Source organism: Scyliorhinus torazame, chromosome 27 (assembly GCF_047496885.1).
Source record: "Scyliorhinus torazame isolate Kashiwa2021f chromosome 27, sScyTor2.1, whole genome shotgun sequence".
Lineage (NCBI taxonomy): Eukaryota > Metazoa > Chordata > Chondrichthyes > Carcharhiniformes > Scyliorhinidae > Scyliorhinus > Scyliorhinus torazame.
Genome location: NC_092733.1, coordinates 32,162,266 through 32,183,795, shown reverse-complemented (window position 1 = coordinate 32,183,795; position 21,530 = coordinate 32,162,266). Strand labels below are relative to the sequence as shown.

At 46.3% G+C, this 21,530-nt stretch overlaps 1 protein-coding gene across 3 annotated transcripts in view; it reads left to right on the top strand.

Annotated features, from left to right (window-relative positions):
• Positions 1-147: 147 nt before the first annotated feature.
• dsn1 (DSN1 component of MIS12 kinetochore complex) overlaps positions 148-21,530 on the top strand; it is a 37,046-nt gene continuing 15,663 nt past the window's right edge. The window contains exons 1-4 of one of the 3 annotated variants that reach the window (XM_072491225.1): positions 148-251; positions 2,847-2,883; positions 4,622-4,673; positions 6,546-6,848. In XM_072491225.1, coding sequence (XP_072347326.1) covers positions 223-251; positions 2,847-2,883; positions 4,622-4,673; positions 6,546-6,848 — 421 coding nt within the window. In that variant the 5' untranslated portion in view covers positions 148-222. Of the gene's footprint in view, positions 252-2,846; positions 2,884-4,618; positions 4,674-6,545; positions 6,849-21,530 lie in introns of all 3 variants that reach the window. The other 2 variants (XM_072491226.1, XM_072491224.1) reach the window with 2 other exon arrangements.

Sequence of the window (21,530 nt, the reverse complement as noted above, 5' to 3'; positions counted from 1 at the left end):
GGGCGGATGCAAAAGTGGGGCTGGACAGGGGGCGGGGCCCCGAGGGGAAGGGAGGCGTTTGCCAGGGGGCGTTCCCAATCCACGCCCCCGCACTCCGGCGTGCCCATCCGGGCGCGCACGCGCGATGCCGGGCGCACTCCAGTGGCCGGCCGGCCGGCGCGCATGCGCAGGGGGCTCGCCCCATGATCCCTCGCGCGCCTTTGAGCGGGGCGGCGGCAGAAAATGGAGGAGGGCGGATCGGTGAAGAAACGGTCAGTACCGTCCCATAAACAAACAGAAAAGGCCGGAAAAACTCAGCGGATCGGGCAGCTCTGTGGAGAGAGAGAGAGAGTGTTAATAAGTTTAGAGTACCCAGTTTATTTTTTCCAATTAAGGGGCAATTTAGCGCGGCCGATCCACCTACCCTGCACATCTTTGGGCTGTGCGGGTGAGACCCACACGGACAGGGGGAGAATGTGCAAACTCCACACGGACAGTGACCCAGAGCCGGGATCGAACCCGGGACCTCGGCGCCGTGAGGCAGCAGTGCTAACCCGCTGTACGGCCCAGAGAAACCGAGTTAATGCCTCCAGTCCGTGTGGCCTCTTCGGTAAACTTGCGACGTAAGGGGGGGCAGGAGCGATGGACATCAAACAATGGGGCTGTTAATGGTATCGTGAGGGACTGAGGAGTTTTAATAGTGGCAAAGGTGAATGGGCAATGTGTGGTTTGGTGACCAGGACCGAACAACAGGGGGGGGGAGTTGTTGAACAAGCCAGGGGTGCTGAATAACAACAAACTGGGGGGGCAAGATGGAGGGGGAAAGTTCACGGTCTAAACTCGGCGCATTCCATGTTGAGTCCAGACGGCTGTAACGCAATTGGAAGATGAGCTGTTGCTCTTGCACTTTGCGCAGGGGGCATCATTGGGGTTTCGCGGCAGCATGAGAGCAAGATGCTGAGTTGAAATGACGAGTGACCAGAGTAATGCTGTGACTCCGCGGGATAAATTAAGTTTTTGGTTGCTTTAAACAAACCCCCCTCCCATCACTGACACCCCCCCCCCCCCTTCATGATCACCAACCGCTCAATCGCTTCTCCGCCAGTCCCGCAATTGAAATGTCCCTTATTTTCTTTTTAAGATTTGGTCACCTCGAGTGGAGCATAAATACTAACGTGGAGTGGTTCAGCTGAATAGCGTGTTTCTGTGCCATCTATCTTATGCCGACCATTCGTCGATGCCTCGGGTCCCCCATTCCAGGGAATTATATGCAACATGTTGGTTGACACTGCAGTGCGGTACTGAGGGAGTTGAACCGGAACAGGTTGATTGGAAACACATTTTGGTGGATGAAACAGTGGGTGAAAAATGGGAGACTTTCAAACAAGAGATGAATAGGGTGCAAGCTAGGTTTGTACCCATGAGAAGTAAAGGCAGAGTACCCTAAGCTAGAGTACCCTGGATGACAAAGGTTATTGAGGAGAAAATAAGGACGAAAAAGGCATATAAAACTGCTGTAAAATTCTATGAGTCATTGGAACATCGCAGCGGTAGGCCGAGGACAGAAAGGTCAGAGTGGGAGCAATGTGGCAAAGTAAAATGACAGGTGACTGGAAGCTTGGGGTTCTGTTTGCAGACTGAATGGAGATGTTTCACAAAGCAATCACCCATAGTTGGTCTCCCCAGCGTATAGAGACTGCGTTGTGAGCAGATGAGTCTGCTTTTTGAAAGAAAAAAGCAGCAAATTGAGTCATTGGTTGTTTGGTAATGGTGAGATTTTCATACCATATCGATATGAATTATGAAAAAGTCCCGAATTAGTCCAGTTAATTATTACATTTCCAATCATGCTGAAATATTTTCAGATACGTCCTGAAGGGTGAAGTACTGATTCTTGGGGAATTGAGAAAGCGATAGGAGGTGATAAATTAATTGTATCGGCAGAACCGTTATGAGGAAGCGAAGTGGTTCACGACACTTCCCGGCTGAGTTGTAATGTTTCTGGAGAAATTGGGGTGAGCACAGATTTTGGAAGCCAATGTCTGTTTTGAGGAAGACTGTGCTTGCCGTCCAGTCCCTTGACCTGGACTGCTATTCAGCTCGTTCATGGTTGACTCCTGGGATGGCGGGACCGACGCACGAGTCGGTTAGGATTGTATTCGCTGGAGTTCGGAAGAATGTTTTCAAGAAGCAGTTAAATATAGCACTTAGGGCGAAGGGGATGAAAGGTTATGTGGGGAAAGTGGGATTCAGCTATTGAGTTGGATGAGCAGCCATGATCATAATGAATGGGGGAGCAGGTTTGAAGGGCCGAATGGCCTCTTCCTGCTTCTATTTTCTATGTTCACTCAATTCTGTTTATCCACTTTTCGCTTCAGTGTGTTTCATGCAACACCCTCATTTTCTGGGGTGAGGGTGTTGTCCGATGAGGCGCGATTAAGTCGACTAGGCCGATGACCCCATAGTTGGAAAAATGAGAGGTGATGACTTTGTAACATAAAATTCTAAAGGGGGTCGATGCTCGGAGGTTATTTCCCATGACTGGGCGATAGTCTCAAAATATCTGGAGTGGGACTTGAACCCGCAAACAATTTCAGACTGAAATGAGGAGAATTGCATTCCAACAGTGACTGCACTTTAAATGCAATTCATTGGCTAGGAAGCACTTTAGGAATCGCATGGTTGGAAATGGCGCTATATAAATTCAAGTTCTCTTTCTCAAAGTGATCAGCCTGGGGGTGGGGGGGGGTGGAGTGTATCAAACTTGCTTTTGGGAAATGTTCACTGATTTTAATTTCCTACCAACATATTTGCTGAAGTTCCGTTCTCTCTCTCTCTCTGACTTATTCTGAACTGTTTTGTTCCAGACTCCGGAATTCCAATCAAAATACATCATTAAGTCAGGTCAGTAATGTGTTCTTTAAAAAAAAAAATCTTTGTGAGTTAAGCAATGACAACATTTCTCCACCCTTTGCTTTGGGTCAGGGTTATAAACAAGAAGGATTATCTGGGCAGTGAATGGCATGGAAAGATCAGGGAGCGATTAAAAAGGGCCTCCTCCGGTGGCTCAGCAAGTTTACCCAATCAGTAGCTGAGGCTCGAGAGTAGGACAATTCCGGGTTTAATACTTGGTCCTGTCCGGGATAGCTTATCTTGGACGACCGGTTGATGCTAAGACCGGCTTCTTTGTCCCGAGGCTAGAGGGAAGATCCCCCTCTGATGCCTGCTGGGGAGTAAGTAAGATGTGTATGTTATAAAAATCATACACACTGATCTGGTTCACCTTTGACACCCTTCTCCCCATTCTGCCCTGCACAATCCAGTTTCAAAATTCAGCTTCAGCCACACAATGTTTCAACAAACCACTTCATTATGCTACACCGTGCATTATGCAGTGTCTCAAATCAGGCAGTCTGAAAACCGGACATTTTGCGTACACCGCTGTTCATCAGTTTTAATTGTTATCGAACGAGTAAAATAACTTCCAAAATAATTAAACTAAGTGCTACATTGGCTCACCAGTTGTCCGATTCGCACACCAGCCTTTTCCTGAGCCCCGAGTGGTTCCAAGCAATCCTTGACCCCCATCCGACCTGGCTTGCTCTAGTCCGCCCAGCCTGCATAGAACCACCTAACTCAGCCTCGGAGTTTGGGACGTGTCCTCAGGAATGGCGTACAGTGGCTCGTATAGTGCTCCCTCAGTTTTATTGGCCATAGACACTTTGGGGGGGGGGGGGGAGAAAGAGAGAGGGAAAGAAATGTTTTACTCGCTGCGCTATGGGGTTTCCAAAGAACGTTCTTAGTTAATTTCTTAAGTTACGTTTTAGCTAACACATGACAGAGATAAACCAGGCCAAGGGTTCTCTGTTTGACTACTGGCCAATGAGATCTACTCCATGCACTGCGCTTGAAATTGTTTGAAGTAGCTGATGGGTCGCTTTTCCACAAACACAGGAAGCTGCAGTTCTCTGGTAGCTTCACCCATGCTTTGAATCCGCCAAAGCCTGTAAGTTAGCCTTCCCCTGGGCAGCACGGTGGCACAGTGGGTTAGCCCTGATTCCTCACGGCGCCGAGGTCCCAGGTTCGATCCCGGCTCTGGGTCACTGTCCGTGTGGAGTTTGCACCTTCTCCCCGTGCTTGCGTGGGTTTCGCCCCCACAACCCAAAGATGTGCAGGGTAGGTGGATTGGCTACACTAAATTGCCCCTTAATTGGAAAAAATGAATTGGGTACTCTAAATTTATTTTTAAAAAGTTAGCCTTACCTCAATTTCTTTTCAAGCCTTAATTTTCCACAGTTGATGTACTTTTTATTCAAATTTTAATAAGAATAAACTTATTTGCTTAATTTCATGACTTTAATGATTGGATTCAGATTCTCATTTTATTCCTCCGAAACCTGGTAGACTTTGGTCTGCCGGTTTTGAGGCACCGTACCTGTACTCATTCTTCAAACTTGACAATCCATCTTTGATTCCCCCCATTATAACCTTTTCAAAACTTGATTCAAAAGATCGAAGTAGATAAGATGGCACCACAAGTAGTTCCTAAAAATAGTGATGCTGCTTGTCGAACAGCAGGGCGACTTTCATCCTGAACAAACTGTAATAAGCACTAAAATAAAGCATTTTCTTTTCCCAGCAGAGTTCCTCACCTAAAAGGAAATGCATCAAACAGCAGAAGCCTGGGAACCCCGGTAAGAATCCATTTGCTGCGCACACAGTGATATTGACAAACGTCCTGTGGAGACAAGCGAGACAGGTACCGCTCCTATCCACGTGCTGTAAAAAGTCAAACAGTGTTCCTGAAGAGGTTCAAAGGGAAAATCAAAACGGGAGGCAAGAGCTTGTAGAGAGAAGGTGATGTTGGACAAAGTACAGGGTGACACACGCCGTTCCGGTGGAAGGATTGTACTGAGGCTCATTATTAGCGAGCAATGCTCAATGTGGGCAAATGTAAAGTACTAGCAAAGTAAAAAAAAAATAGGACTCGTGTGTACTCAATAGATGGACAGACCTTGCCCAAGGCAAGCTGAAAGAGATCCAGCAGTATTAGTTAACTCATTGCTCGCTAAAGCCAGATATTGTGAGGAAATAGCAAAGAGAGCTGCTAGGAAGCAAGGTAACGTTCCTATCCCGCGAGATCACTGCTTTGCTGCTATTGCTTCATCATCGATAATAACTGGCCTGTCTACGAATGGTATTTTTTTTAAAAAGAGAAAAGGCATGCCCAAATCTTCAGACAAATCAGTGTAAAAGAAGCTTGCTTTCCCTCCCTTCTATGGCTACATGTCTTCATCCTGGGAGGTACTGCCTGGCAGAGAAAATGTCGAGGGTCAATCTTAAACTGTTTTAAGTTAACGCTTTTAGTGTTCAATAGCCTGCCACATGCACAATTGAAAGCCTCTGCAATTCTCGTGGACTAAAGTGTATAACTGCAACCAACAAGAGAATCACGCTGCGATGAGGGTAGCGCTTTATGCTGTTGCCGGCTTCCATTCCTCTGCCTCCTGCTCACGTGGTTTGACTAACTTTCTGTTCATGTGCTGCATAAACGCTCGGGCAATCTAACTGGTGGAATGTTCTCTGTGCGTGCTGTACGTTCTATAAAATCTATTCCGTCTCCTTTTAGTTGGGCTTGCTGTAAAATTACCGTAATGGTATCTGTCTTCACTGCCATTTGCATGATCCCCTTGTAGCGTTGGCTACGTGTAACTTTGATGCAGAACTTTAGTCGACTGCTTCACTCGCATCGCCATCAGGAGCCTTCCGGCTGGTGGTTCTTTCTCTCTAGTTGCAGTCACGGTGCATCTTCAGTAGGGAGTGGAGTTTTAACCCTTTTCCTTCCTCACTTAACTAGCACTCTGTATTTGCTAATTTCACATCACCTTTTAGACAGCACTTGTCCTTTCCTAACATTTTCTTGTATTACTGCTGGCAAGCTGTTAGTATTGTTCAGTCCTTGCCGACCTAACAACAGTGATCGCACTTTGGAAGTAGTGTGTCGCTGTGAAGAGCTTTGCTGAGAAGGCAAACGGTGCTTTGTAAAGGCACAACTGTCCAGAACCGTCTTTCCATCACCAGGTGACATGGGCAAACTGTATGAACAGCTGACAAAAAATACATACTGTGGAATCTCAGTCTGCTTCAGGGGGGTTAGCTCCGCACAGTAGCTACTCCTTGTGCAGATAGGGAAACCAATGCACTGTTGTTAATCTTAAATCATAGTTAATGGTCAATACTTCAATCATCCGCACTGTAAAGTTGGAAGTTAACAGTGGTTCTGGAGCAAGAACAGTGCACATTGAACCAAGAAGCGGAGTCCAGTAATGCACTCTGATGACATGACACATTTAGTTTGCAATAATCCCAAATGCAGTGACCAGCTCGAGTGGTCATCTTGATGCCTTTAATTCTTTACCATCTGCTACAATGTGGAAGAGTCGAGCAAGGAAGCTGCCACTTTATGAAGTAACGTTCGTTCTGTCAGGTGCAGCCCACATGGCGGAAGATCTCCTCTTTTGATTGTTGCTGAATGCTTTCTCCATCCTTTAATTTTTTTTTTCTAGAACATGTCGCCAAGCAGGAGGAGACGCCACCAAGCAGCAGCCCCCTGACCCGGCGCAGTGCCAGGCTAAACCCTGGTCGGTGCGCCGACGCCAGCCTGACCCCTCAAGAGCACGACCATGCAAATCCAACCTGCCACACCAAGATGTCCCCTGCCAGCCCCTCCAAAGAGCCTGAGGTCAGTAAGGCGCCTTCTCCCAACAAGCAGGCCAAGAAAAGCCTGCTGTCGCAATCGTGGCGACGGTCCAGCTTGAAGGGCGGTAAAGGGCGGAAATCCCTCCCTCCAATCCACCAAGACTCAACAGGTGAGGAAGAGGGTTGTCTTTTTTTTATCAAACTGGGTACTGGTTTGAAAGCTTTACTCCGTTATATCTGCAGCGAGAAATGGGCTCGATTCCTGTCTTTTTGTTTTGGAGTGTGGAACAATCAACCTAGCACCCTGGAGGAGACAACGTTTCCACTTGTTCAAAGCTCCTGCTATTGCGCCCCAGAAGATTATTTCCACTGAATTATTTGAAATGAATGGATTGTGAGTAATCCATCTTCTGGCTGGTGTAGTTTCCCATTACCTATAGAGAATTTTCGTCCATGTATTCCAGAGGCCCATGTTCGCACTTGTAAAGTTAACCATTGGATGTGCAAAGATTGCAGAATGCTCAGCTGCAGGTTGATATTTGCTGTCCCTAGCTGTGTGAGAGATGCCTTATGAAGAAGCTGTTACCGAGTGTTGTTATTTAAATCCATTACTGATAGCATCAGGAAGTGCTGAGACATCATTAGATGTTGTTACCTCTGTACATTCGTTTTTAACTTCCATTAGTTCTGATTCTATTCTGTCACTCTCAGTTTGATGTTTAGCTCCCGTTTTTGAGTCCATACTGTTACTTTTATATATTAAAGATGATTTACTTTCACCACATCTTTTCAACTACCTCTTTGTGGTCAAGTTACCACAGAGGCCTAAACGGTTCCCTAGCTTTGTGGTGTAGGAAAGGAGAGAACTGCGGTGATTGGTGTTGTATTCCTGCCAGAGGCTGCAGAGCAGCTTTGGGAGTGTCCTGGAGGTAGCTCTGCCACCCCGTGTGTAGAAGCCATGCAGTGGAAAGAAAGGGAGAGCTTTACTACCTCAGGGTCAATTCGCCTGTGTATCCACAGCTTTAGCATTGAACAAGTCTGGTGAACAAACTGTTCTCACATTGTAAAAATGTTCTTTGACTCTCTGTACATACAAGAACTCAAGTACTATGAGCAGAAGTTGGCCACTTGGCCCCTCGAGCTTGCTCCGCCATTCGATAAGATCATGGCTGATCTGATTGTGGCTTCAGCTCCAGTATCCTCCTCATAATCCTTCACTAATGTCCTTTAGGGAAGGAAATTTGCCGTCCTTACCAGGTCTGACCTATATGGTGACTCCAGACCCACAGCAATGTGGCTGACTCTTCAATGCCCTCTGAAATGGCCGAGCAAGACACTCAGTTCAAGGGAAATTAGGGATGGGCAATAAATGCTGACCCAGCCAGCGATGCCCATGTCCCCTGAACTAATACAAAGAAAACCCTTAATAACTGTATTGCTGATGAACAATTTAACTCCAACCTTAAAATTGTTCAATGAATCAGCCTCCAATGCTTGCTGGGGGATAAAGGTACCATCGGCTAACCACTCTGAGAGAAATAAATTCCCCTTATCTCAGTCATAAATTGGATACCCCTAATTTTAAATGGTGTCCCTGGTTCTAGACTCCCCTTCTTCTTAATGGGTTGTTCATCGGAGGCCCTGGAGCTCTCACGAGCATTACCGGAAGTTACAAAATGGAGGAATCTCTCTTGCGCCCAGAGCACGTGACCTGCTGTCTGCCGCCGCTTCTGGAGAGAAGACCCCATCGATTTTTTTAAATAATCAGCTCTTGGGTCAGCGTGCTGACGTCAGGAGGAAGCGGTCTGCCTCGCTGGGCTCCGGGCCTGCGCACTGCTGAGGGGGCACGCATTAGCGGGATAGTCGGCATTCCGTTGGGCACTTCTGCAATGATCTTTTCGTCCTCACTGTCAACAGGGGTGGTACCAGGGGATTGGAGAGTGGCGAATGTCGTGCCCCTGTTCAAAAAAGGAACTAGGGATAACCCTGGGAATTACAGGCCAGTTAGTCTTACTTCGGTGGTAGGCAAAGTAATGGAAAGGGTACTGAAGGATAGGATTTCTGAGCATCTGGAAAGACACTGCTTGATTAGGGATAGTCAGCACGGATTTGTGAGGGGTAGGTCTTGCCTTACAAATCTTATTGAATTCTTTGAGGAGGTGACCAAGCATGTGGATGAAGGTAAAGCAGTGGATGTAGTGTACATGGATTTTAGTAAGGCATTTGATAAAGTTCCCCATGGTAGGCTTATGCAGAAAATAAGGAGGCATGGGGTAGTGGGAAATTTGGCCAGTTGGATAACGAACTGGCTAACCGATAGAAGTCAGAGAGTGGTGGTGGATGGCAAATATTCAGCCTGGATCCCAGTTACCAGTGGTGTACCGCAGGGATCAGTTCTGGGTCCTCTGCTGTTTGTGATTTTCATTAATGACTTGGATGAGGGAGTTGAAGGGTGGGTCAGTAAATTTGCAGACGATACGAAGATTGGTGGAGTTGTGGATAGTAAGGAGGGCTGTTGTCGGCTGCAAAGAGACATAGATAGGATGCAGAGCTGGGCTGAGAAGTTGCAGGTGGAGTTTAACCCTGAAAAGTGTGAGGTTGTCCATTTTGGAAGGACAAATATGAATGCGGAATACAGGGTTAACGGTAGAGTTCTTGGCAATGTGGAGGAGCAGAGAGATCTTGGGGTCTATGTTCATACATCTTTGAAAGTTGACACTCAAGTGGATAGAGCTGTGAAGAAGGCCTATGGTGTGCTCGCGTTCATTAACAGAGGGATTGAATTTAAGAGCCGTGAGGTGATGATGCAGCTGTACAAAACTTTGGTAAGGCCACATTTGGAGTATTGTGTACAGTTTTGGTCGCCTCATTTTAGGAAGGATGTGGAAGCTTTGGAAAAGGTGCAAAGGAGATTTACCAGGATGTTGCCTGGAATGGAGAGTAGGTCTTACGAGGAAAGGTTGAGGGTGCTAGGCCTTTTCTCATTAGAACGGAGAAGGATGAGGGGCGACTTGATAGAGGTTTATAAGATGATCAGGGGAATAGATAGAGTAGACAGTCAGAGACTTTTTCCCCGGGTGGAACAAACCATTACAAGGGGACTTAAATTTAAGGTGGAAGATATAGGAGGGATATCAGAGGTAGGTTCTTTACCCAGAGAGTAGCGGGGGTGTGGAATGCACTGCCTGTGGAAGTAGTTGAGTCGGGAACATTAGGGACCTTCAAGCAGCTATTGGATAGGTACATGGATTAAGGTAAAATGATATAGTGTAGATTTATTTGTTCTCAAGGGCAGCACGGTAGCATTGTGGATAGCACAATTGCTTCACAGCTCCAGGGTCCCAGGTTCGATTCCAGCTTGGGTCACTGTCTGTGCGGAGTCTGCACGTCCTCCCCGTGTCTGCATGGGTTTCCTCCGGGTGCTCCGGTTTCCTCCCACAGTCCAAAGATGTGCGGGTTAGGTGAATTGGCCAATGATAAATTGCCCTTAATGTCCAAATTGCCCTTGGTGTTGGGTGGAGGTGTTGAGTTTGGGTAGGGTGCTCTTTCCAAGAGCCGGTGCAGACTCAAAGGGCCGAGTGGCCTCCTTCTGCACTGTAAATTCAATGATAATCTATGATTAATCTAGGACAAAGCTTCGGCACAACATCGTGGGCCGAAGGGCCTGTTCTGTGCTGTATTTTCTATGTTCTATGTTCTACACCATTAGCTCTTATTTTATGCAGTAACTTTTGATGAGGCGCCTTGTTGAATGTTTTTTGGAAATTCAAGTACATCACATCTATAGGTTCCCTTTATCCACATTGCTTGGTATTTCCTCAAAGAATTCTGATAAATTCATCTCCCATTCATAAAATCATTTTGACTTTGTCTTTTGGCTTTCAGATTTTCTAAATGTCCAGCTAATGCCTTCTTGATAATGGACACACTTCTCATGTTCTAATCTTATTCAAGTTGTAACATTTAATGCTTATTTCTTTACTGTGATTCGGTTTCCCATTACCTCCTGGAACATCTTGGAACAAGACCTAAACTATCAAATTAATACCTTTCCCTGTTTTCTTCTCGATGGCAACTCAAATCTTCCTTTCTTCGCGAGGTACTCACAGCGAGAGGTGCAGGAAGTATGGTTTTAGTGGGGAGGCACATTGCTACATGTCCTTTCAGCTTCAATAAGTTACACGCTATTGTTTCGACCACAACTGATTCCACGGGCGCATTTCTCTCCGACTGGACCAGTTATGCTCGGGCCAGTGTCTGGAACAGGCCGGGATCAGTCACAGCTTCAAACATCAGTGTCTTTCACTAAGAAACAGCAGAGCTGCAAACCGGTAGCCCACAGGATACGGAACGGGCAAAGAATGCCTGGGCATTGTTGGTCAGAATACTCGAGCCAACTGCACATGTTAGCAGGGGCAAAGGTGACTAGGCAGCTCTGGTGGATGCGTTTTGCGTAGAGGTCAGAGGACATTTGAATTCTGCTGTCGTGGAAGGTGATCAAGGCAGAAAGCACCTTTTATTAGAGGGAGTTGGCCAGGGACGTGGCTAGGGCGCCAATTGATGGACTTGTGTTGGTGAATCTGGGGTTGGCCGCATGGACCAAAATGGTTGTTTCCAGCCTGTGCATTCCTCTGTTCCCCATGTTCCTGCGCTGTCACTTGTGTTCCTGAGCACAATCCAGTGTCCCCCAACTGGAAAATGTGTGCATGTGCGTAACTGCCTAAAAGGGGGTCGGGCTGAAATGTGACGCACTCCACAGTTGAAGAGCTGATAGCACTCTCCTGGGTCACAACATGAGGAATTTCAGCCTGGGCAAGTTGCAGGAAGGTGGAGCGAAGGACAGTGACATCCTTGCCTGGTTTGTGGAAATTATATTGATGCCTCACCTTCAGCAGGGTGGGTTGGAGCACACACTCTACGAGCCAGAAGGGCAATCGCGGCCACAGGCAAAGACAAAGCAATTCAGGGACTGTGCCTAAAAGCCATCAGGACCTTTGGGCTATTTGAGGCTCACTGGAAAAATTGGATTGCTTGGAATACATTCTGTGCTGGGCCAACTGCACTCGTGTGCCAGGAAATGATCATCTCCAACAAGAGGGAAACTAACCATCTTCCCCATGATATTCAAAGGCATCACTATTACTAAAATCCCCCACTGTCAACATCCTGTGGGGCGGGGGGTGGTGGTTACCAATGACCAAAAACTTAACTTGGCCAGCTTTGGAGGAATATCGGGAAAGTAGGACAAATCTCAAACGAAATAAAGAGGGCTAAAAGGGGTCATGAAATATCTTTGGCTAACAGGGTTAAGGAAAATCCCAAAGCCTTTTATTCGTATATAAGGAGCAAGAGGGTGACTAGAGAAAGGATTGGCCCACTCAAAGACAAAAGAGGGAATTTATGCGTGGAGTCAGAGGAAATGGGTGAGATTCTTAATGAGTACTTTGCATCGGTATTCACCAAGGAGAGGGACATGACGGATGTTGAGGCTAGGGATGGATGTTTAAATACTCGAGGTCAAGTCGGCATAAGGAAGGGGGAAGTTTTGGGTATTCTAAAAGGCATTAAGGTGGACAAGTTCCCAGGTCCGGATGGGATCTATCCCAGGTTACTGGGGGAAGTGAGGGACGAAATAGCTGGGGCCTTAACAGATATCTTTGCAGCATCCTTGAGCACGGGTGAGGTCCCGGAAGACTGGAGAATTGCTAATGTTGTCCCTTTGTTTAAGAAGGGTAGCAGGATAATCCAGGGAATTATAGACCTGTGAGCTTGACGTCAGTGGTAGGCAAACTTGGGGGAAGATACTGAGGGATAGGATCTATTCACATTTTGAAGAAAATAGACTTATCAGTGATAGGCAGCATGGTTTTGTGCAGGGAAGGTCATGTCTTACAAACCTAATAGAATTATTTGAGGAAGTGACAAGGTTAATTGATGAGGGAAGGGCTGTAGATGTCATATACATGGACTTCAGTAAGGCGTTTGATAAAGTTTCCCATGGCAGGTTGATGGAAAAAATGAAGTCGTATGGGGATCAGGGTGTACTAGCTAGATGGATAAAGAACTGGCTGGGCAACAGGAGACAGTAGTGGTGGAAGGGAGTGTCTCAAAATGGAGAAAGGTGACTAGTGGTGTTCCACAGGGATCCGTGCTCGGACCACTGTTGTTTGTGATATACATAAATGATCTGGACGACGGTATAGGTCGACTGATTAGCAACTTTGCAGATGATACTAAGATTGGTGGAGTTGCAGATAGCGAGGAGGACTCAGAGAATGCAGCAAAATATAAATAGATTGGAGAGTTGGGCAGAGAAATGGCAGATGGAGTTCAATCCAGGCAAATGCGAGGTGATGCATTTTGGAAGATCTAATTCAATCGCTGGCTTTGAAAGCAGACCATGGCAGGCCAGCATCACGGTTCAATTCCCGTACCAGCCTCCCCGAACAGGTGCCAGAATGTGGCGACTAGGGGCTTTTCACAGTAACTTCATTTGAAGCCTACTTGTGACAAGTGATTTTCATTTTCAAGAGCGGACTATACGGTCAATGGAAGAGTCCTGGGGAAAATTGATGTACAGAGAGATCTGGGAGTTCAAGTCCATTGTACCCTGAAGGTGGCAATGCAGGTCAATAGAGTGGTCAAGAAGGCATACAGCATGCTTTCCTTCATCGGACGGGGTATTGAGTACAAGAGTCGGCAGGTCATGTTTGAGTTGTATAGGACTTTGGTTAGGCCACATTTGGAATACTGCGTGCAGTTCTGGTCGCCACATTACCAGAAGGATGTGGATGCTTTAGAGAGGGTGCAGATGAGGTTCACCAGGATGTTGCCTGGTATGGATGGTGCTAGCTATGAAGAAAGGTTGAGTAGATTAGGATTGTTTTCGTTGGAAAGACTGAGGTTGAGGGGGGACCTGATTGAGGTCTACAAAATTGAGAGGTATGGACAGGGTGGATAGCAACAAGCTTTTTCCAAGAGTGGGGGTGTCAATTACAAGGGGTCACGATTTCAAGGTGAGAGGGGGAAAGTTTAAGGGAGATGTACGTGGAAAGTTTTTTACGCAGAGGGTGATGGGTGCCTGGAACACTTTGCCAGCGGAGGTGGTAGAGGCGGTCACGATAGCATCATTTAAGATACATCTAGACAGATATATGAACGGGCGGGGAACAGAGGGAAGTAGATCCTTGGAAAATAGGCGACAGGTTTAGATAAAGGATCTGGATCGGCGCAGGCTGGGAGGGCCGAAGGGCCTGTTCCTGTGCTGTCATTTTCTTTGTTCTTGTTCTATAAAGATGCTGAACAGGTCAGAGGCTGGGAATTCTGCAACAAGTAACTCATCTATGTCTCCCTTGCAAAGCCTGTGCCATCTACAGGGTACAACGGAATATTCTTTATTGCTACAGTCTTAAAACTCATGGAGTTTGACGTCACCCAGGGTAAAGCAGCTTGCTTGACTGCACCCCATCTACCACTTTCGATATTCAGTCCCTCCACCACCGATGTACAATAGCAGCCGTGTGTACCATCTTGAATACCATAGCATTCGGAATAAGGTAAATGAGTTGATGGCGCAAATCATCGTGAATGACTATGATTTAGTGGCCATTACTGAAACATGGTTAAAGGATGGTCACGACTGGGAGTTAAATATCCAAAGGTATCAAACTATTCGGAAGGACAGAGTGGATGGTAAAGGAGGTGGTGTAGCTCGTGTTATTTAAGGATGACATCCGGGCAATAGTAAGGGATGACATTGGTGCTATGAATCCATTTGGGTGGAAATCAGGAATAGTAAGGTGAAAAAGTCACTGATCGGAGTAGTCTATAGGACACCAAATAGTAACATTATGGTGGGGCAGGCAATAAACAAAGAAATAACTGATGCATGTAGAAATGGTACAGCAGTTATCATGGGGGATTTTAATCAACATGTCGATTGGTTTAACCAGGTCGGTCAAGGCAACCTTGAGGAGTTTATAGAATGTATCCGCGATAGTTTCCTAGAACAGTATGTAATGGAACCTACGAGGGAACAAGCGGTCCTAGGTCTGGTCCTGTGTAATGAGACAGGATTGATTAACGATCTCATAGTTGGGGATCCTTTCGGAAGGAGCGATCACAATATGGTGGAATTTAAAATACAGATGGAGGGTGAGAAGGTAAAATCAAGCACTAGTGTTTTGTGCTTAAACAAAGGAGATTACAATGGGATGAGAGAAGAGCTAGCTAAGGTAGACTGGGTGCAAAGACTTTATGGTGAAACAGTTGAGGAACAGTGGAGAACCTTCCAAGCGATTTTTCACAGTGCTCAGCAAAGGTTTATACCAACAAAAAGGAAGGACGGTAGAAAAAGGGAAAATCGACCTTGGGTATCTAAGGAAATAAGGGAGAGTATCAAATTGAAGGAAAAAGCATACAAAGTGGCGAAGATTAGTGGGAGACTAGAGGACTGGGAAATCTTTAGGGGGCAATAGAAAGCTACTAAAACAGCTATAAAGAAGAGTAAGATAGATTATGAGAGTAAACTTGCTCAGAATATAAAAACAGATAGTAAAAGTTTCTACAAATATATAAAACAAAAAAGAGTGGCTAAGGTAAATATTGGTCCTTTAGAGGATGAGAAGGGAGATTTAATAATGGGGGATGAGGAATTGGCTGAGGAACTGAACAGGTTTTTTGGGTCGGTCTTCACAGTGGAAGACACAAATAACATGCCAGTGACTGATGGAAATGAGGCTATGACAGGTGAGGACCTTGAGAGGATTGTTATCACTAAGGAGGTAGTGATGGGCAAGCTAATGGGGCTAAAGGTAGACAAGTCTCCTGGCCCTGATGGAATGCATCGCAGAGTGCTAAAAGAGATGGCTAGGGAAATTGCAAATGCACTAGTGATAATTTACCAAAATTCACTAGACTCTGGGGTGGTCCCGGCGGATTGGAAATCGGCAAACGTGACACCACTGTTTAAAAAAGGAGTCGGCAGAAAGCGGGTAATTATAGGCCAGTGAGCTTAACTTCGGTAGTAGGGAAGATGCTGGAATCTATCATCAAGGAAGAAATAGCGAGGCATCTGGATGGAAATTGTCCCATTGGGCAGACGCAGCATGGGTCCATAAGGGGCAGGTCGTGCCTTACTAATTTAGTGGAATTTTTTGAGGACATTACCAGTGCGGTAGATAACGGGGAGCTAATGGGTGTGGTATATCTGGATTTCCAGAAAGCTTTTGACAAGGTGCCACACAAAAGGTTGCTGCATAAGATAAAGATGCATGGCATTAAGGGCAACATAGTAGCATGGATAGAGGATTGGTTAATTAATAGAAAGCAAAGAGTGGGGATTAATGGGTGTTTCTCTGGTTGGCAATCAGTAGCTAGTGGTGTCCCTCAGGGATCAGTGTTGGGCCCACAATTGTTCACAATTTACATAGATGATTTGGAGTTGGGGACCAAGGGCAATGTGTCCAAGTTTGCAGACGACACTAAGATGAGTGGTAAAGCAAAAAGTGCAGAGGATACCGGACGTCTGCAGAGGGATTTGGATAGGTTTAATGAATGGGCTCGGGTCTGGCAGATGGAATACAATGTTGACAAATGTGAAGTTATCCATTTTGTTCGGAATAACAGCAAAAGGGATTATTATTTAAATTATAAAATATTAAAACATGCTGCTGTGCAGAGAGACTTGGGTGTGCTCGTGCATGAGTCGCAAAAAGTTGATTTGCAGGTGCAACGGGTGATTAAGAAGGCAAATGGAATTTTGTCCTTCATTGCTTGAGGGATGGAGTTTAAGACGAGGGAGGTTATGCTGCAATTGTATAAGGTGTTAGTGAGGCCACACCTGGAGTATTGTGTTCAGAAGCAGTTGAAGCTCCTTCATTAAATGTTTTAAAGATAAAGATAGATAGTTCTTTGAAGAATAAAGGGATTAAGGGTTATGGTGTTCGGGCTGGAAAGTGGAGCTGAGTCCACAAAAGATCACCCATGATCTCATTGAATGACGGAGCAGGCTCGAGGGGCCAGATGGCCTACTCCTGCTCCTAGCTCTTATGTTCTTATCTCCAAGATGCACTGCAGGAGCCCACCAAGGCTCCTTCGACAGCACCTTCCAAACCTGCGACCTCCAGCACCTGGAAGTGTTGCATGGGAACACCACCACCTGGATATTCCCCTCCAAGTCACATGCTATCCTGGTGTGGGTATGTATCGGCCGTCCCTTCACTATCGCTGGTTCAAAACCCTGAAACTCCCTCAATAACAGCATCATGGGTGTACCTACACCACATGGACTGCAGGGGTTCAAGAAGGCAGCTCTTCTCAAGGACAACTAGTGATGGGCAACAAATGTTGGCATTGCCAGAGATCCCTACATGCCATGAATGAATAAAAAGTAAAGGCTTTGTAACGGGTAAGTGATTTCTAATGAAGGTTGTTGAAGTTTTTGAAGAGTTCATAGAATGGAGCGAGGGCAGCACGGCGGCGCAGTGGCTAGCACTGCGGCCTCACGGCACCGAGGTCCCAGGTTCGATCCCGGCTCTGGGTCACTGTCTGTGTGAAGTTTGCACATTCTCCCTGTGTTTGCTTGGGTTTCGCCCCCACAACCCAAAGATGTGCAGGGGAGGTGGATTGGCCACGCTAAATTGCCCCTGAATTGGAAAAAAATGAATTGGGTACTCTAAATTTAAAACAAAAAGAGAAGGGAGTGGGGCAGTCTGGCAAGTTCCAATCACTGGGAAACTGAGTAAATTGTTGAGCTGCGGGTTGACAGAGTCCCAGGTCCTGATGGACCTAATAATAATCTTTTTATTGTCACAAATAGGCTTACATTAACACCGCAATGAAGTTACTGTGAAAAGCTCCTAGTCGCCACGTTCAGGTGCTTGTTTGGGTACACAGAGGGAGATTTCGGAATTCTTAGCTTGTACGGGAATTGGCCTGGCCCACTGAGCTAAACCAGCCCCCAGGGCCTCATCCTGGGTCTGAAAAGAAGTGGCTAGTGAAATAGTTGGTGTGTTGATATTAGTTCAAATGGGTGGCTGTGATTAGCACTGCTGTCTCTCAGCGCCAGAGACCGAGGTTCGATTCCGACCTCAGGTCTGTGGCATAGAATAGATTGCAAAAGCAAGGAAGTCATGTCCGAGTTATATAAAGAATTGGTGAGGCCACAGCTGGAGCACTGTGTGCGTTTCTGGTCACCACATTATAGGAAGGATGTGATTGCACTGGAGGGGGTGCAGAGGCGATTCACCCGGATGTTGCCTGGGATGGAATATTTAAGTTATGAAGAGAGGTTGGATAGGCTTGGGGTGTTTTCGCTGGAGCAGAGAAGACTGAGGGGCGACCTGATTGAGGTGGACAAGATTCTGAGGGTCATGGTCAGGGTGGAGAGGGAGCAGCTGCTCCCCTTCGTTGAAGGGTCGGTTACGAGGGGGGACACAAGTTCAAGGTCAGGAGCAGGCGCTTTAGGGGGAATTTGAGGGAAAACCTTTTTACCCAGAGGGTGGTGATGGCCTGGAATGCACTGCCTGGAGGGGGGTAGAGGCGGGTTGCCTCACATCCTTTAAAAAGTGGATGAGCACTTGGCACGTCTTAACATTCGAGGCTATGAGCCAAGTGCTGGCAAATGGGATTAGAATTGACAGATCAAGTACCTTTCATGCAGCGGTGCAGACTCGATGGGCCAAAGGGCCTTTTCCGCACAGTATTTCTCTGTGACTGTCGTTCTCCCCGTGTCTGCGTGGGTTTCTTTTGGGTGCACCGGTTTCCTCCCACAGTCCAAAGAGATGCTGGTTCGGTGGATTGGCCACGCTAAATTGCCCCTAGGTGCGGTTTATTATGGGCCAGGGTTTAGAGAACCCCAAAGTGTATCATGGAGTTCACCTGACCCACAACTTTAATAGATTTTGGTTATGGGGAGCACAAGGGCCCACTCTGCAGGTGTGATGCAACAGAGAGCTAAAAGTAATTTTAAACAAACAATGTTTATTCTATGAATCCAGTTAACATTTTATAACCTTACAGTAAACAGTTTATCAACTACCAACACGCGTAACTCCACAGATACAATATCTGTAGATAACCCTTAATAACTTCCCAAACAACATCCATAAGTTAAACCCTTTTTAAATAAAGACAGCAGGTTTAAATTCTCTACAGAAACAGGTATTACTTTGAAATCATCAATAAGCTGAAGACATTCTTTAGCTTGTAGAGAGAGATCATTACACACATCTGCTTGGTTCACATGCAGCTCTCCAACTCTGAAAACGAAACTAAGCACACTGCAGCTGCCAGCTCAAAACAAAAGTAAAAGCCAGACAGACAGCCCAGCTCAACCCACACACTGACATCACTGCATCTATTTGATAAACACCCATTTCTTAAAGGTACATTCACCTGACAGGTTTCATAGATTATCATAGAATTTACAGTGCAGAAGGAAGCCATTCGGCCCATCGAGTCTGCACCAGCCCTTGGAAAGAGCACCCTACTTAAGCCCATGCCTCCACCCTATCCCAGTAACCCCACCCAACCTTTTTGGACATTAAGGGCAATTTATCATGGCCAATCCACCTAACCTGCACATCTTTGGACTGTGGGAGGAAACCGGAGCACCCGGAGGAAACCCACGCAGACACTGGGGAGAACTTGCAGACTCCGCACAGACAGTGACCCACGCTGGGAACCAAACCGGGGCCCTGGAGCTGTGAAGAAAACTGTGCTAACCACTGTGCTACCGTGCTGCCCCTGTTATGAGGATAGGGTGGGGGGATTGGGCTTGGGTAGGGTGCTCTTTCGGAGGGTTGGTGCAGACTCGATGGGCCAAATGGCCTCTTTTGCACTGTAGGAATTCTATTCTTCTGTGATTAATATTCCAAAATTCCCTAGATTTGGGGATGCTTCCATTAGATTGGAAAATAGCGAATGTAATTCCTTTATTCAAAAAGAGAGGGGGACAAAGCAGGAAGCTATACACTAGTTAGCTTAATATCCATCATAGGGAAAATGTTAGAAACTATTAAAGATGCAGGGCACTTAGAAACAATTAAGATAATCTGGCAGAGTCATGGTTTTGTGCAAGGGAAATCATGTTTAACCTGTTTATTGTGCTGTGGTTAAAGGGGAACTGGTAGATGTACTGTACATAGATTTCCAGAAGGTATTTGATAAGGTGTCACATTATTATGAAAAATAAAAGCTCGCACTGTAGGAGGGTGATATGTTGGCACGGAGAGAAGATTGGCTCCCTAATGGGAAACAGAGTAGGTAGAAACGGGTCTTTTACTGGTTGGCAGGCTGCGATGAGTGGTGTCCCACAGGGATCCGTGCTGGGACCTCTACTTTCTACAATTTATATAAATGACTTGGATGATGGGACCGAAGGGATGGTTGCTGAATTAGCTGATGACCCAAAGAGAGGTGGGAAAGTCAATTGGAAAGAGATTGCAAAGGGACATGGCTGGGTTAGGTGAGTGGGCTAAGATCTGGCAAATGGAGCATAATGTGGTCAAATGAGAAATTGCCCATCTTGGCAGAAAGAATAAAAATGCTTATTATCTTAATGGTGAGAGATTGCAGAGCTCTGAGATGCAGAGGGATCTGGGTGTCCTAGTGCATGAATCACAAGGCAAGTATACAAATACAGCCAGTAATTAGGAAAGCTAATAGAATGTTATTGTGACGGGGATTGATTACAAAAGTAGGGAGGTTATGCTTCAGCTGTACAGAGCATTGCTGAGACCACATCTGGAGTATCGTGAGCAGTATTGGTCTCCTTAAGGAAACATGTAAATGTGTTAGAAGCAGTTCAGAGAAGGTTTACTAGTTAATACCTGGAATGGGTAGGTTATGGATCCGCACAGTTCATTGAGTCTGCACCAACTCTTGGAAAGAGCACCCCACCTAGGCCCACTCCCCGTAACCCAGCAACCACACCTAACCTTTTGGACACTAAGGGACAATTTAGCACGGCCAATCCACCTAACCTGCACAAGTTTGAACTGTGGAAGGAAACCGGAGCACCCGAAGGAAACTCACCCAGACACGGGGAAGAACGTGTGAACACCACGACAGTTACCCAAGGCTGAAATTGAACCTGGGACCCTGGCGCTGTGAGACAGCAGTGCTAACCACTGTCACCGCGTTGCCCTCTTACGGTTGTCTTAAGGGGAAAGGGTGTATAGGCTAGACTTGTATCTACTGGAGTTTGGAAGAGTAAGAGACGACCTGATTGAAGGTCCTGAGGGGTATTGACGGGATGGATGTGGAGAGGATGTTTCCTCTTGTGGGAGAATCTAGAACAAGGGGTCAAATGTTTAAAAATGAAAGGTCGCTCATTTAAGACCGAGATGAGAAACTATTTCTCTCGTGGAGTCTCGGGAACTCTCCCTCGAAGGGCAATGGGAGCAGAATCTTTAAATATTTTTAAGGCCGAGCGAGAGAGATTCTTGATAAGCCGGTGGGTGAAAATGTGGAGTTGGGGTTACAACCAGATCAACTATGATCTTATTGAATGGGTAACCGGCTCGAGGGGCCTCCTAATACGTATGTTCATGGGGATCGAACGTGAATAAGGGAGAGTCGGAAGATTTTATTTGTATGGGGTTTTGTAAGTCTTCACATAAGAGACTTTACTAAAATTAGACTGCATGAAATTGGGCGGCAGTCTATTTGCTTAAATAAGGAATTGGTTTGGAGTTGGGCGAGACTCAAATCAGCAACTTGTGACTAATGGTGTCTCCCAGGGATGAATACTTGGGTCTCATCTTTTCAGTATATTTAGAAATGAATTGGATGAAGGATAGAGAAGTCGCATATCTTAACGCTGACACTAAACGCCACTAAATTAGGCA